Here is a 16,843-nt window from a genome sequence, read left to right as displayed (position 1 = left end):
GGAAATGTGTATGAAAGGTACCCTAGAAATTAGAGGTACCATGAAAGCTATATCATCATCAGTTAACATCAATGCCTTCACGCATTCGTATTTATTATGCCGTCTGTTAATGCGGATGGGAAACTGTCTGGAAAGTTATTATGCTTCAAGAAGATGGTGTTGCTCTGCTTCCTATGATTCTTTCTCACGTGCGTGATCTTGTAAGGGCAGTAGGGAATATTTACGTCACAGTAAGCAATAGTGGGAAATTTTCGTAATGAAACTACAGCTATGGTGTGAGCACTGGTTTTGACCAATAGCTGGTCAAAATACCTTGCTTTTTCTTGGTTCCTGGCCCGCGTATAAAAATCATACTCCTTTAGAGCAAACTATCCCTCCCGTGAAGTGTGTGACATTGCATTTCACACCACCTGGAACCACTGGACAAATTCAGCCTCTAGATATTTGTTTTTTTTTTCCGTGCCTTTAAAACGTATTAGTGGAAATAGCGACTTTCACGATAATCTCCACTACAGATTGTTTCGCATTCGGTTTCTTGCCATCACATTCCAGTAGTTTTCATAACGATGTTGCACCAAGATGATTCTAAAACCATTAAACATATTAAACTTCCTGACAGATTAAAACTGTGTGCCGGGCCGAAACTCGAACTCGGGACCTTTGCCTTTCTCGGGCAAGTGCTCTACCAACTGAGCTACCCAAGCACGACTCACGCCCCCTCCTCACAGCTTTACTTCTGCCAGTACCTCCTCTCCTACCTTCCAAACTTTACAGAAGCTCTCCTGCGAACCTTGCTCTGAAATTTGGGCTACATGATCAGTGAATATTTCTCTACAAAGTTATAATGCCATGTTAAGAAAAATTTATTGGTTTTTGTTTTAAATTTTTTTTAAAAACAGTTGCTTATTTTTTTCTCTAAAATTTTGCACTTTTTCTTCTACAACTCTTGAATTATACAATATTTTTTTACAATCTATTATAAAAATGAAGAAAATGAAGGAAAAGAAGTAAACAATATAGTGTATAAATTTTATTGATATACATTTAGCAGTTTTTGAGAAAATGTTCCTCAAAGATGAAAATTTTAACGTTACAGGAAATGGCTTCCAAAGTTTTTAATACATTCCTGCCCCTTATGATGGATTATCAGCATCCTCTTCCTTTTCCAGCGTTAGTTTCCTTTTCACTGGTCTTTTCTTCTTTTTTGCTGCATATTGTAGGCTTTTGTCTCTTCTTCCTTCACCTCTTAGTCTTTCATCAATTAGGCGCATTGTGGAAATGGTGTTGTGTCCTGGTTGGAAACCTAAACGTTTCAGCACATCACATTTGATAATGTTTCTTTCATTGTATGTTTCCACTGCATCATACACTCCAAAATCCAATGTTTTTATCTGTACAAACACTCTTTGGGGAATCCTAATCCAAATTAAATTATTTACACTTTCATTTGTATTTTGTGTTTTCCCATGTAAACACTTTTCTAATAAACTTGGCTGTGATAAATCTCTTAATATGGGCTTACTTACAGTATTTGGCAAACTGTTTTTATGGGCATATTCCTTTCCTGATTGGTACTTACACCATGAGTCATCACCTGTGGGGCACAGTGCACGTCGTGGGTGCTCATCTGTTGATGTAGTATGGAAAAATAATGCCCATACTGCTCTCCTCATATTGTATTCTGCCTAATTGCACACCCATAATACCTCTGGAATCTATCAATTGCTTCATCTGTCAATCTTCCTCCAAGGGTCTTACCATCACTAAGTTTCTGGGATCCTAATGTCTGTTTTAGTTTGCGTAAGCGAGCCCCCATGCACTTCTGCACATGTCCAGTGCACTCTTGTTTTTTAATGTGAATTTCATTGCCGGAAGGTTTGAGTTCCTCTACAGCTTTATATCCATTAGAATCACCATATCCTAGATAGTTATTGTATCGTACATTATACCACTCCTGTGATCTGGAAAAAATTGCTTTCACTCCCTTTACTTCCGTCGCTCCACTCGTGCCGTGAAAATTTGCTTCACAACTTTCACTATGTTCGTCCTTCGTATTGCCCTTACATCTACAATGTTTTGAGAGAATAGCAGCATCAATTACTTTGCAACTGTCTGCACGGGTAGCTGTCACATCTCCATTTAGAGATTTATGACCTCTACGTTGCCATGATCCATCTAAAGCAACAGTTAAATATCTACAATTTCCATTATCTGTCACAGCTTCTTCAACTGCTTTCTTCATTGTTGCTTGAGCAATATCTTCAGCAGAAGATCCCACCAATTCATTATAAAATCCAAACCTGGTTGGTGGTTTTGGCAAGTTCATAGTTCCACATAACATTGTCCTTGCAGCACTGCCCTTACCAATGCAACGCTAACCTAACATTTATATTTACCACTACGAGGAATACTGTTACAATTAGAAAACGAAACTTCTGCAGCATATTTGTTACACTTCAATAACATTTTACATGTCAAACCAATGTGTGAAGTTATTTTCAATTCCAGTCCTCTTTCTTTGCAAACTTGGCATAATACGTTATGTTTCAAAATATTAGAGAGCAAGGAAATGTTAATTATTTCATTTAAATAATTACTGTCACTTTCATAGTTTTCAAACTTTTCTTTGCCGTCACAAAGTTTCTTGCTGGAAGGAGTTATATCACATTCATTTGGAGTAGTCGGTGAAGCAGTCTGAGCAGCAACTCCCTTCGAAACAACAAAAGATTTCATCTTCCAATCACTGTGCCTTTTCTTAAACACACGATTGCTGAAACGGGGCATATTGATATCCACAAACCAAATACGTAAAACAGGTACGAGAAAAATTCGTCAAACACGCAAAATGGAACAGCTACAAAATACAAAGCAAACTCCACAAGTCAACATACACGGTATAACGTTTATGTTTAGCGATGTGAAGAGTCACTTGTCACAGAGATAAAGCCATACAACGTTGGAAAACAAAACGCTGTCTAATTCCGCAAAGATATCGTGCTTGCAGCCAGCGAGCGGCGCCGTCAGAGGTGACACACCGAGTCGCTACAACCGTTTACGCGGCGCGTCAACTTCGCAGCGATAAAAAAACACATTTAGAATGGTGTAACTTGATTCGTTTTATTCAGAAAACTCGAAATAATTTTACTATCAAAAATACCAAAAAACGTTAATTTTGTCATTTTCATCGTTCCGACTCCCCTTAAGAGTGGATACCAGGTTGAAAGTACCGATCGGTTTGTAATCGCAAGGACTCGGTCTTTGAACTCGATTGTGCGAACGTTTAGGATCATTGTGGCGCGTCATTTCTCATTCAGTGTGTACTCATTTTCTAAAGCTTACTGTATACGTCCCACTCAAGGTTGATCTCTGCGCCTATCGGACGCTCATTTTGTCTGCCTCCCGTTGCGCTCGGTGAGTCGTTAGCAACTAATATTTTTTCTATCATAATTGATAACACAATATTTTCGAATAAGTCTTAATAAAGACTGAACTTGCGACCTCGCACTCGAAGGGTTCTCTGTTAGTGTGTAGACGCCTTCGCATTGCCCCCGCCGCTCCGAATGCGGACGTGGTGCGACAGTACCGAACGAGATTAGAACGACAGTGCAGATAGTCGGCCTCGACGGACACTCTCTGTTCGGCAGGGAGCAGCTGCGCTCAGCTGAGGAGGCAGCCATGGAGACGACCGCGCCGCAGCCGCAGCCGCAGCCGCAGACGGCGCAGCCCGGCTGCGGGCCGAGCGCGCCGGGCGCCTCGCCGGCCGGGTCCCCGCCGCCGCCCGGGGGCAGCGCCGCCGCCAGCGTCGGCGTCGGCCTCGGCCTCGGCGTCGGCGTCGGCGTCGGCAGCTACGCGCACAGCGTCGACCTCATCATCGGCGACTTCATGGAGCGCCTCGGGTCGCGGCTCAGCATCCTCGAGACCGAGCTCAAGTACGCGTGGAGGGCGCTCGACCTGCTGTCGCAGGAGTACCTCAAGATGTGGGAACGCCTCGAGAAGCTCGAACTGCTGCTGTACGAGCAGCAGGCCGTGATCGCGCAGCTGCTCGACTTCTACACGGCGGTGGGCACCGGCGAGGCGGGCGACGAGCGCGTGCCCGTCGTCACGGCCGAGGACCTGGAGGCGGAGCGGCTCTCGCGGGAGATCACGTCGCTGCTGCAGCAGACCGCGTCGGCGTCGGCGTCGGCGTCGGCGTCGGCCGGCCCGTCGGCGGCGGCGGCGGCGGCGGCTGCGGGGGCGGCGGAGCGGCGCGCGGCGGCCGTGGCGGCGGCGGCGGCGGCCGCTGCTGCTGCTGCGGCGGCGGCGGCGGCGTCGGGTGGCGACGACGTGCTGCACGTCCCCGACGAGGCCTTCTACCGCAGCCTCAACAACGCCTACCGCGACGACCTGGTGACGCCGGCGGACGTGGCCGCCGTGGCGCCCATCGCGACGTCGCAGCTCGGCATGATCTGGGAGGAAGCGGAGGACGTGGAGGAGAACGGCGCTTCCGTCACTGTCACCACCAAGGAAGAGCAGCCGAGCGCCGGTGAAGGTAACCGCCTTTCTTTGCACTCCACCGACATCTCTTTTACGAAGTAAAAGTCCGTGTTAATTTCGTAGGAACTGTCCTAATATTCGGCTGGTGAAACTGAAACTGCACAGTCGGTCTTCCGCTCCGTAACGTACACCGACGTGACAAAAGTCACGGAATACCTCGTAATGTCGTGTCGGACCTCCTTTTGGCCGCGTAGTGCAGCAGCTAGACGTGACATGCACTCGAGAAGTCGTTGCAAATCCCGTGCATAAATATGGAGTCGTTCCCCCCTCCCCGCTGTGGGTTTCTGTGCACGAAGTGACCTCTGTGTTATATCCAGTATATGGTCGATGGGATTTATGCCGGGCGATGTGGGTGGCTAAATCATTCGAATTGTCCAGTATGTTCTTCAAACCGACGTTCTTCGCGTAGCCGAAACTAACAATTTCCAATTAATGATCGGTTTAGTTGGGACAGAGCACCCAGTCCATTCCATATAAAAACAGACCACACTATTATGAAGCCACCGACAGCTTGTACAGTGCCTTGTTGACAACTTGGGTCCACGGTTTCGCAAGGTCTGCGCCACCGTCAGCTCTTACCACTGAAATCGAGACTCATCTGACGAGATCACGGTTTTCCATGGAGTCCGTGTATTGTCACAAGCCTAGGAGAGGAGCTGCAGGCGATGTCGTCTGCTGCAATATCCCATTAACTCAAAATTTCACCGCACTGCAGTAACAGATATGTTCGTCCCACATTGATTTCCGCTGTTATTTCACACACTGTTACTTGTCTGTTAGCACTGATAACTGTGCGCAAACGCCGCTGCCCTCGGTCGTTAAGTGAAGGCCCCAGGGCGCCGCATTGTACGTGATGAGAGGTATTGCCCGGAATGTTGTATTCTCCGACCATTCTTGATGCCAACGGCCTAGCCATAGCGGTAACACAGGTTCCCGTCAGATCACCCAAGTTAAGCACTGTCGCGCTTGGCTAGCACTTGGATGGGTCACCGTCCGATTGTGCAGAGAGCTGTTGGCAAGTGGGAAGCACTCAGCCCAATTGAGGAGCTATTTGCTTGTGAAGTAGCGTCACCCGACACGAAAACTGACAATGGCTGGCTGGGGGACGGTGTGTTGACCACATGCCCCACCGTATCCGCATCAGGTGACAAAATGACCAGCTGCTGTTTTTTTTTCTTTTTCTTTGCTTTTTTTCCTTCCCTCGTGACACTGTGGATCACGGAATACTCCAATTTCCTAACGATTTAGGGAAGGATTATCCCATGCATTAGCTTCTACTACCATTCGGCGTTCAAAGTCGTTAATTTCCGTCATACGGCTAAATACGTCGGAAACATTTTCACATGAATCACCTGAATTACAAATGACAGCTCCGCCAGTACCTGGAGTAAGTGATGTTACCGCCATCTGTATGTGTGCACGTAGCTGCACCAAGATTCTTGTTACCACAGTGTATTAAGCTCGAGGAAACTACAGTCCGATTAAAATTACTCGATAGTCGACATTTCACGTGTTGGAGCTTCTTTCCTCCAGTGAGAGTACTCAACATCACGCTCGAACCGTTCGCCATTGCCAAACTGCGACAAAAATCGGTCATTTCACTTCCAGTTCTTTGTCAGGCTTTCTTTCTTGATGTGTTTGGATTCCGAATCCTGGGTCTGGTCCTCTTATGCGTATTTCATCACACACGATAACCACACCAAAAACAACACACACGCCGCCACCCCCTCCACACACACAACGATGTTATCGAAATACATGTTTCATACAAGGCACCAACCAAACACTACTGTACTCTTCCGTACAAAACGCGATTCAACGTCTCGTATCCAGTTATCTCACAGAGATCAGTTTACATTAGATAAGTTTTGCATGACATTGCGTGAGCAACTGAGTCATCACGGTCATAAATATACGAATGCAACATCGCTGCTCTTATTTTTCTTCCTATCATTCTTTTTAGGTTTGGAGCCTGCGTGTGCCCCTATAATGTACAACCAGGACTGCTCATCAGTTGGTAAAGCGGCAGCTCGTCTAGACAGTGTGAGGATAGTTTCAAGTAACCAAGCTCGTCAAGATTACTTTTGCCGCACACTGTTGACTGCCTTTTTCTCGCACACACTGCAGACCACGAGGTTGTGGTTAGGTTAGGACATGAGTTTAGTTTCAGGGCTACAGAACTAGTTGTCTGCCGCAGTTCAGTCACTGTTCACTTAAAATCAGCTGTCGACAGAGCATCTCGCTTTTCTGTCGTACCTCGCGGTAGCCGCTTCCAACATTGATCCGCGTTACACATTAACGGCATTTCTAAAGTGACTCGCCGTGTTTGTTGCCTCCTATAACTGAGCGGTTGCCGGCAACCGATGCGGCAACACTCTAGTGAAAGTGAGAGACGTCAACTGTCAAGTAACTTTAATAGGGCTATAGATAATGCTGTGGTTGATTATCACCTGTGCAATTACACTCATTAAAACAAATCTCTAGCATCATCCCTTTCTTATAAAATTCGTGGCACAAAAACAAAAATTGGCTCTGACGCATACGTATATATTCATTCATCTGCAATGTCTCCAGATTAGCCAACCAAAAAAGCAAACATTTGTGTAATGACAAAATCGTCTGTTTCCCATGGGAGCTTTTTCACAGCACTCTTGAGTTACGTCATTAATAGCCCCATTGTCCGGATGCAGGGTTGAATCTGCCGTGGCATACCATCGATGAGATCGTCAAGGAATCTGTGCTCCAGACTTTCCCACCGTTCAATCACGATTCTGCATAGGTCCAGCAGAGTACGTCGCAGTTGTCGACGTTCAAAAACAGTCATCCCAGAACATCACTCCACCAACACCTTGTTGCACATGTGGGATATGATGTTGAAGCAGTTCCAAATTAGCGGGTTCTCACCAACCACGTTGTCTACGGTTATCAGGGTACGAACAGATCCGAGTTTTGTACGGGAACAACACCCGACGCAAATCCTGGGGTGTCCATTCTGCGTGATTTCTTTTCCACCTATAACGGAGTCTGCGGCGCTCGCCACGGTCGTCGGAAATGGAGATTTGCATCATGCAATCATCTCCTAACAGTCTGATGCGATACAACCCCTGTAGTCTCTTCGAACGCCGTATTCAGTTCTGGAGCACTCAACCCACGTTTTCTTTGACTCAACAGTCGTAGATATCGAACATTCTGTGCAGCTGTTGAACGTGAACGATCTGTACGGTGTAAGTCCTCAACAATGCCAGTCAGTTGGAGCCGGTTCCATTTCCACACCACATCACTTTGACTCCAGTGCAACCGTCGGCCAACTTCCCCTGCTGACAACCCTTTTACGTGTAACGTGATGATGAGGACCGGATCACTGGTCACGATTGTCCTTGGCGGCATGATGGGTGTCCAGTCTGTTGCTCTACAGAAGTCTCTGATGCGTCTCTACTGGTGCTATACTTTCAACTGAAAAGCTTAAATCCACTCGAGTGTGGCGTTCTGCACGTAGATACCGCTGTTGTTAACTGTGTACATGTATATGAACAACATCAGGAGTGACCTTCCGATCGGTACAGGAGCAGTCACAATAGCAAAATACCTGCATGACATATCTCGGTGATGCAAAACTTTAGTTCCAGTGTCTTGAACACAGATTGAAACCAGATTAAGAAACTAGGAAAAGTGAGGTCGTTTAAGCATCACTATTAGTTGCGCAAAGTGCTACGTAATTATGCGGGCTAGATTATTCTGCTAAAGACAGAAAACTCTTTAAAGAAGCCTGTGCGGATGAGAGAAATAAGATCTGCATCACACTCGCGGAAATTAAAACTTAGTAAACCATTTTACTACATTTGGTTAGGGTAATCTTTGAGGGTATGATTGCCTCTGGCCTACATTTTTGTCTGCTGAAGTCGAACCTAGTACTTTACATTCCATTGACTAAGGAAGCAGAGGCCGATCGTGGCCACATCTTAATACACCACTTTCTGACCTTTTCTAGGCACGTTCCGCAAGTTACAACTTCCTGTCGTAATTAATGAGACGATTTTTTGCGAAATTTTCTGCGAATATTTCTATGACATTGGAAAGTCAAACGAAATAGTGTCACAGAGTGTTTTGCATACTAACGAAATGAGGCCATTTGACCCACTGCGGAGACCGGCGACTTTTGTATCGGATTAGACTACAGCAGTTAATTTCTTGGTCACATGCTACTGTTCTAAAACTGATAACCGGTTTTGGCTTAGCAGCCACCATCAGATCTAAAAGTTAGGAAACATAAACTAAACGATATCAGTACGTTTATAAAATAAAAAAAAGACATTAAATGTGCGAATAGAATGTACGAGTCATCTAAAAGTACACCACCGAGAACTAGACGCGTAGTCGGTAATTATTACGAAATTTTGTCACTTTAGTCGCACATTTAATATCCATTTTCTTGTTTTATAAACCCACTGATAAATTTTTAGTTTGTATTTCCTCATTTTTAGATCTGATGGCGGCTGCAGAGCCGCTACCAATTATATATAACAAGTGACTAACGTAAGATACTTACTCTTACAATTTGCTCTTGCGTAATGTTAGATATTAGCCATGCATCGTAGTACATTTATGAATATTAATTAGACATAATTTTGAATCATGTTAACCAGCTACACTTCTCAGCGTAATAAGCGTTGCGTTGTGTACTAGTAATTTAGGAGTAACTTTGATAGATCCACTAATTTTATACTGAACGCTATTCGTGTATGATATAGACGAACAGGAGCCAGATTATAAAGCGAGGATACCAGTAGATGGAGTATCCTAGAACATCCGTTATTTACCTTTGTGACAGATTTTAGCAAATGCGTAAGTGACCTCTGCCGCTGCCGACAAAATAATACTGACTCAAGACGTAAGACTGCTTCTGGTATGATGAAAATAATAAACATGTGTAATTGTGCAAAAAACTACGAAGAAGGCATGGTGCCATTTTTAGATGTAAAGAATACATTTACCACAAACTGTACGTTCCAGCCGGCCGGGGTGGCCAAACGGTTAAAGGCGCTATAGTCTGGAACCGCGCGACCGCCACGGTCGCAGGTTCGAATCCTGCCTCGGGCATGGATGTGTATGATGTCCTTAGGTTAGTTAGGTTTAAGTAGTTCTAGGGGACTGATGACCTTAGAAGTTAAGTCCCATAGTGCTCAGGGGCCATTTGAACCATTTGTACATTCCAATGAACATAATAGCACTCCTTTTCAAATGGATAATAATTATAATAATAACTACAAACAAAAATAGTTATTATTATCGATCCCATGTAATGGAAATAGTTGAATATCGTAAAAATCGTCATGCTGTAACCGTCCTTTACCTTTTAACCACAAAGATATCCGCAGTTATACTCCCGGATGATTGCATTCGCGCTGCCTTCTATTCATAAATTAGTTTTTTGTGGCTATAGGGTAATCCAGTCTGCATGTTTATGCAATATTTTACGCTGCCACTAACTCATTGTTTCTTGTTTATTAATTTCTTTTTCGTTACACGGGTGATATCGCCTATTTTCCTCGAGACTAATGCGTTACGTGGCGGAGAACAAAAGTGTAAAGTGAGTTTCGTCGGCCGAAAGTTTGGATGGGTCCTTTGAAATGAAACCTTATGTTTTAGTTCACAGTCACTATCACATATAAGCTCTTTGTATTTTGAACATATTCAGTGCGCTGTTTTCTATCTACAAAGTTTCAGAATGCCATCACTGAACAAAAGTGTCTTAAATATATAACAGTATTCCAAATAGCATGCACTACCTCTGGCAGGAGTTCCTGATTGTTACCTTCTCACGTACTGAAATTTTTTCAGGGAAATTGGCGAGACTAGCGAGTTTGTTCAACACGAACAACGTAAACTTTGAAATGGAATCCTACAATTCCACGCGGGAAATAAGTCTTAGTATCCCTCGTGATCTAACCAATAGCGCTAACCGACAATGTACCTTACATGAACTTTATACCACATATAAGGCATACGGGAACGAACAAATCCTTAGGATTTTAAAACTGCACGTAATCCCTAAAGTTGAGAGTTATTTGTGGTGTTAATAACTCGTTTCTACAGTTACAGTCACTTAACATCACGGTATTGATTCGAGAGAGCGTAGGGGTACCTATTTTCCTTTATAATCCTCCTCCTCGAGGTTTATATCATAGACCGCAAAGCATCAGCAGCGGTATGTGGATGACAGTGAAGAACATACTTCCGCCTAATCATACTGCAAATATATTCAATGGACGATACGGCAAGCCAGGATAGCAGTCGTTCTTTGATGATGGCATGCGCATGTAGAGGGACAACCTATGCATCAAGACACACTGCATTGTTGCCAAATTTATTCAAGATGGCGGCGATGGCGTCATCCAAGATGGCGGAATGTAGCCTTGGCAACATCGCATGACGTTATCCAAGATGGCGGCTTTTGGCGGGAAAATAGGCCAATTGTGCTACGTCCACTAACCTAACCTCAAGAAAAAATGGCGGGAAGCTTGAATTTTGGCGGGAAAATAGACCAATTGTGCTATGCCCACTAACCTAAGCCTGCAGAAGAAAAAATGGCGGGAAGTTTGAATTCCAACAGGATAATGCATGAAAAAACCGTAATCTTCATTGTGATATTGATTATTATTCATTAACATTCATTATCATTTATTAACATTCATTACCATTCATTGTCATTTATTATCATTCATTATAATTTATTATCATTCATTATCATTTATTATTATTATTATTATTATTAATATTATTATTATTATTTATTATTATAGATCTACATCCAGTAGAAACTTGCGCCAAATTCAAATTACAACACGATAATGTCTCGAAAACTGTTCTTCTATGTATTATTATCATTTATAATTTATTCAAGATGGCCCATTTTCTTGGCGAGGAAGCCATTTTTCTTACATCCATAACAAAAATCTATCACAAGTTCAAATCCCAACACCATAATTGATCACACGTATGAACTTTCTCCCTCACTTAGCTTTTTTCACTGGTAGTCTATCATAATCACGTCAAATAATAATCTGCTCTTATAGTAACATAAGTCACATCCTTCGATTTTGCAGGTGGGAAGGGAGTGAAGACTTTATTTCGAGCAGTACATTATATCACTTGTTCTCCAACACAGTCAGCACACACATCTTTGATATCGCAGTGCAGTCACCACGACGTCCGCGCTCCAACTGAATTACTTCAAATCCTCGCCACCCCTGGCGAGCGCGCGGAGACACTGCCTATGCCTGTCACTTGAGGCGACCAGCCACTAGCGCAGGGGGCGAGCCCAGCAATCGCTCCCACGTCGTAAACATGTTTTGGTTCAAAATGGCTCTGAGCGCTATGGGACTTAACATCTATGGTCATCAGTCCCCTAGAACTTAGAACTACTTAAACCTAACTAACCTAAAGACATCACACAACACCCAGCCATCACGAGGCAGAGAAAATCCCTGACCCCGCCGGGAATCGAACCCGGGAACCCGGGCGTGGGAAGCGAGAACGCTACCGCACGACCACGAGATGCGGGCTAAACATGTTTTCGCTGAACACGCTAGAACATGTCGTGTTTGATGTCACAGCGGCCCCTTGTCGGCTCACCACGTGTATTCGTCGCCTCCGCGCGTTTCCCGCCAAAATTGTCTCCCTCGGAGCTGAATCACACAACGGTCGACCGTTCGCTGCCACACTTTTGGCGCCACGTTCAAACCTGTCGATGCCGACCGCTCTCCATCCACCACGTGTCCCTGTGCGAGCGAGAACGCAGTGCTACACTTTTGACGGCAAAGTTTGCTCGACAGTGGGATCTGCCATGACTATATAACAGCACGTTTGAACCACACTAGAATGCCCACTAATTGACTCGCCCTCAAATGTGTGTAATAACTGTACAATCGCTGTGCCGCCATCTCACTTACGTCACACACTCTCCATACACGCGACGGACATAGCCTTCTGTAAATACCTGTAAAATGACTCTTTATTTCAGACATTATGCTCATGCAGGTGTGTCCCAAGTGACTTCTCCAAGCTCACACAGTGAAACTCCAGAGCGCAGCTGACGTACGCGCGGCCGGCTGAGCCTGCTCCATTGGCAGCTCCCTGGCCGGCTGACGTCAAGCGACCAGCAGTGCCGACACACCCCCACGGCCAGCGCACTAGGTATGCGGCAAGTGGCGCCTCAGGGTCCCGCCACAAACGGTCAGCTGCGCTCGCCTCAGAGTCCGACTACGTAAACAACTTTCAGCACCCGCGAGCACTTAATACTGGACAGGATGGAACCTGTCGACCATGTGCCGGACAAAGGGTACGTTTGGCACCAGAGTTTGACCTACAGTGGAATTCACCATGACGGTATAACAGCGTGTTTGCTCGTCGCGAGAACGCTCGCTGATTCACTCTCACCACCCCGCTATATTAAATAATTGAATTTAGAATTTCATATACGTATGCAAACGTGTTCAACTCCCTAATTTTAACTACTTTTCGAGGACCAGACCGCCACCTCCTTCTCATAGGAACCAGTGCCAAGTTTGAAATCCGCCAGTAAACAAAGCTCACTTGCGCTTCTGTCACCAACCTAAGAAAATTGTTTCAAACTAAGCCACCAGCACTCAACCTCGTCCTACATGTTTCTGGTAAACGGACTCACCCTACACTAGGTCCATGGATGGAGGAACGAATTTACTTTATTTAGGAATGGAGTATATGTACCACACCGACATGTCCCACATTATACAGACCTGCAAACACTCCTACATATCTCATTTATAATGTTCTAGACACACACTTGCTAATTGTAAACAGTTAAAAATAACTCATAGCACAGCCTTCAGACATGCGAACCGCTCGTAAATAATGCAAAACATTTACCTTCAAATAGCCAAACAACTGCTAATTTTCGTAAATAATTTCAGTGCATAGGCTGATGGAAGGAGGAATGAGTGTACTTTATTTATTTGCGACGTATCTTTTTGAAACTTTTACTTCTCATAGGTCTCCATATGTAAGGCTGACATAAGACAGTTTCTGAACTCCAGTAGTGCACTACACTTGGCAACACAACCACACCCATCAAGATATTCATTCCAATCCAGACCTGTAACTCCTCTACAGATAAATTTGTCCAGTTATTTGTCTACTCACTCACATTCTGACCAGATTGCCGTTATTGCACAAAAACAGCTCACACTGCGCTGTGCTGCTCGGGGAAGTAAGGAAGGGCTGCACTCTATTTATTTGGAGCCCTTTTATTTAGTCGTGGAGCATATTTGTCACAAAACACCCGCACTGATCCGATTGTGGTCATCTGACACAGGCCACAAACAGGTAAACGACTCCTAATTTCACCACACAATACCAAACAGCTCTTAAATAATGCAGTACACAATATCAGCAGACGAGCTCTGTACTCTTAAACTCTCCAAATAAAGCAGCGCACAGTGCACAGACATGCTCGCAAAATAGTGCAACAGACATGCCCAAACACCACCAGCTGCCAAACCAACCAAAAGTCTCTGCTCGGCCTCCCCCAAACATGACCTCAACACATTCGCATTCGCACCTATCACCGGAGAAATTGATATCGCCTATGCGCCTTAGATTACACTCCAAGGCAGGCCGCGCGCGCATGCGGTCGGTGGGGAAGCGGGTTCCAGCGTCTCCAGCCAAGTTCAGCTTCTGAGCGCTCGTGACAGCCGACACATGTGAAAGTTGCATTGTTCTTCTCATGTATACCGCCGGCGTCTCAGGTCTGGACCTGCCTTCACGTCTATTGTCAGAATAGCTCATAGCTCGTTGACACACACGATTAACGCGGCTGGGAAAACATTCACTACTCGATGCAACCGAGATGGTGCGCTGCAGCCGCGTGTAACCATTGAGAACACTCTATTTATTTCTTCGAACAACTTATTTAACCATACAGTATATCTATCACGCTATCACAAAACACCAATCCCAGATGTGCCCTGGCCCATGTTGCACAGCCCACAGACATGCACCCAATCATAATTTCAGTACACACTGTAGCAAACTGCTACTAAATAATGCATCACACAGATGTGTAGATAGCTGGCCGGAGTGACCGTGCGATTCTAGGCGCTACAGTCTGGAGCCGAGCGACCGCTACGGTCGCAGGTTCGAATCCTGCCTCGGGCATGGATGTGTGTGACGTCCTTTAGTTAGGTTTAATTAGTTCTAAGTTATAGGCGACTGATGCCCTCAGAAGTTAAGTCGCATAGTGCTCAGAGCCAAGATGTGTAGATACGCTCAGTACTCGTAAACTATCCTAATAACGCATAGCAGAGCCTGTAGATCCGCTCGCAAAATAACTCAGCAGACGTGCGTAGGTACCCCCACTCCGCACCCTGCCCACATGATCGTGAAGTCACCCATCCGTCTGATTTCAGGCCTCGCACAGCCCCTACTCGGCTTCCGCAAGCGTGAGTTGGCGCGGTCAGCACGCTCGTCAGTGGTCAAAGCAGACACATACGTCCGTCCAGGACCGCGATTCCGAGCCGCGACCACTGAACGCTGGTGAAAGTCAACTTTATATCATCGTAGCATAATTCCAAAGCGCAGCCTCCACACGCTAGGCACATCATAGCAGCGCATGTCTTTACCTCCTATGACACTGTAGCACACTGCGCATTGCTCCTCACACGACATTACACCGCCCTTTAACTAAACATAACTACACATCCCTGCTCTCGCCTTGTCGCGTAACCAGCCATCTAAACCCTTCTCAATATTATTCTTACTTTACAACATTTTTTTAAAAAATAAGATCTAATTTATACCTCCCACCGCACCTAACCTCACACCCGTCCCACCATCAACATACGCAAACGTCCTCAACCCTATCTTGACATTCATATATCACCCCACAAACCATGCCCATCAATCAGTTTACCATTCTCATCCCCTCTTTTCGAATTACAAGCGTAGCCTCTATCTAAACACCAATCAACTCATCTTTCTCGCACTTTCAACAGTAAAATTAATTTTACACACACCCAGAAATATCAAACGCAATTAAAGAGTCAAACTTTTGTACAGAGCATCAAGCACATACGACACTCACACCAATATTCAAAGCCTGGTCCATATTTACCACCTTTTCCACCTTCAATTAAATATTATTACCATTGCCGCAACATTCTGCCAGCGCTCAATTTGTACCTATTTTTCCGCTCTTAACTGTTGTCACTAGCACTCGAATATCACTATCTATAGCTTGCATAAATTTCCACATAAAAAAAATCTCGCCCTGCCATTTAGAGACTCCTATAGCCGAACACATAGCATCATTCAGCTATAAATAACTCATCCATCAGGTCTGGGGGTAAGGTCATCCCTTTCTTTCTTTCTTTCTTTCAGCAGCAGACAGCTAATTTTTTTACAGTGGTAGCTAAACTACGCCATCAACTTAACATCACAATTCGCGAAACATATCTTCAAATATGTAAACACACTTACTCAATTACATAGAGGTCCCGCTGAGGACATGACCTTCAATATTACAGTTCTTAATCCAATAACCACCGAAACAAGTACTAAATGCTCAAACTAATCCCATAGCGCCTCACAAAGCGAGTGTCCGAGCGCCGCCAGCGGCATGTCAAAGCCACATAGCTGTCCATCTAAACAGCTGTCCACTCAGCCCCAGGACCAGAATGCTGAAGTGGGCTCTCCCTATACCTTTGTCTAACGACATACAGTGCACAAATGGATTCCTGAATAGCGCAGATCTCTATCTCCCCCTTGCATCTCCTACAGGACATGTAAACAGTGTCTCCCCCAGCCAGCAAACCTGACGTCATTCACCCTTCGCTCAGAATTTCCACTCGTATATATACAATCATATTCACTCCTGCCAAAACTCACTTAATAATAAAAAAGCATTCTCCCTTTCTAAGCATAGATGAGTATGCATTTATCTTCACCCATCTGATCTCTGCAATTTAAGTCAGAGAAATATCTATTACCTTCTGAAACCCGTCTATAAACAGAACGATCTCAGTTACTACAACAGGACCTTGTTTTGACCATTCGCCGGAAATGCGCGCAATGTTGTACGCCTCAAACTAGGTACAAGTACAACAGATCCTCAACACCCTACCATCTTTATCCTCTACCATCAAACAGTGAAAGAGTCACGAAGGCACCAATGCGATCCACCTCCAGCGTGGACAAACGGAATTCACAATACTCCTCCTGAATAACTCAAGAGTGCAACCATCCAAGAATTCCTAACAGCTCGCCAAATCCAAAACCT

General features: G+C 44.9%; 1 protein-coding gene across 1 annotated transcript in view; it reads left to right on the top strand.

The window, feature by feature from the left end:
* Positions 1-723: 723 nt before the first annotated feature.
* LOC124622251 (protein unc-13 homolog C) overlaps positions 724-16,843 on the top strand; it is a gene marked incomplete at its 5' end in the record, with an annotated part of 692,708 nt that continues 676,588 nt past the window's right edge. The window contains 3 exons of the mRNA XM_047147909.1: positions 724-776; positions 3,846-4,145; positions 4,302-4,522. Coding sequence (XP_047003865.1) covers positions 724-776; positions 3,846-4,145; positions 4,302-4,522 — 574 coding nt within the window. The remainder of the gene's footprint in view (positions 777-3,845; positions 4,146-4,301; positions 4,523-16,843) is intronic.

The sequence above is a fragment of the Schistocerca americana genome, chromosome 7 (assembly GCF_021461395.2).
Source record: "Schistocerca americana isolate TAMUIC-IGC-003095 chromosome 7, iqSchAmer2.1, whole genome shotgun sequence".
Classification (NCBI taxonomy): domain Eukaryota; kingdom Metazoa; phylum Arthropoda; class Insecta; order Orthoptera; family Acrididae; genus Schistocerca; species Schistocerca americana.
This window is presented reverse-complemented; position numbering and strand designations above follow the sequence as displayed.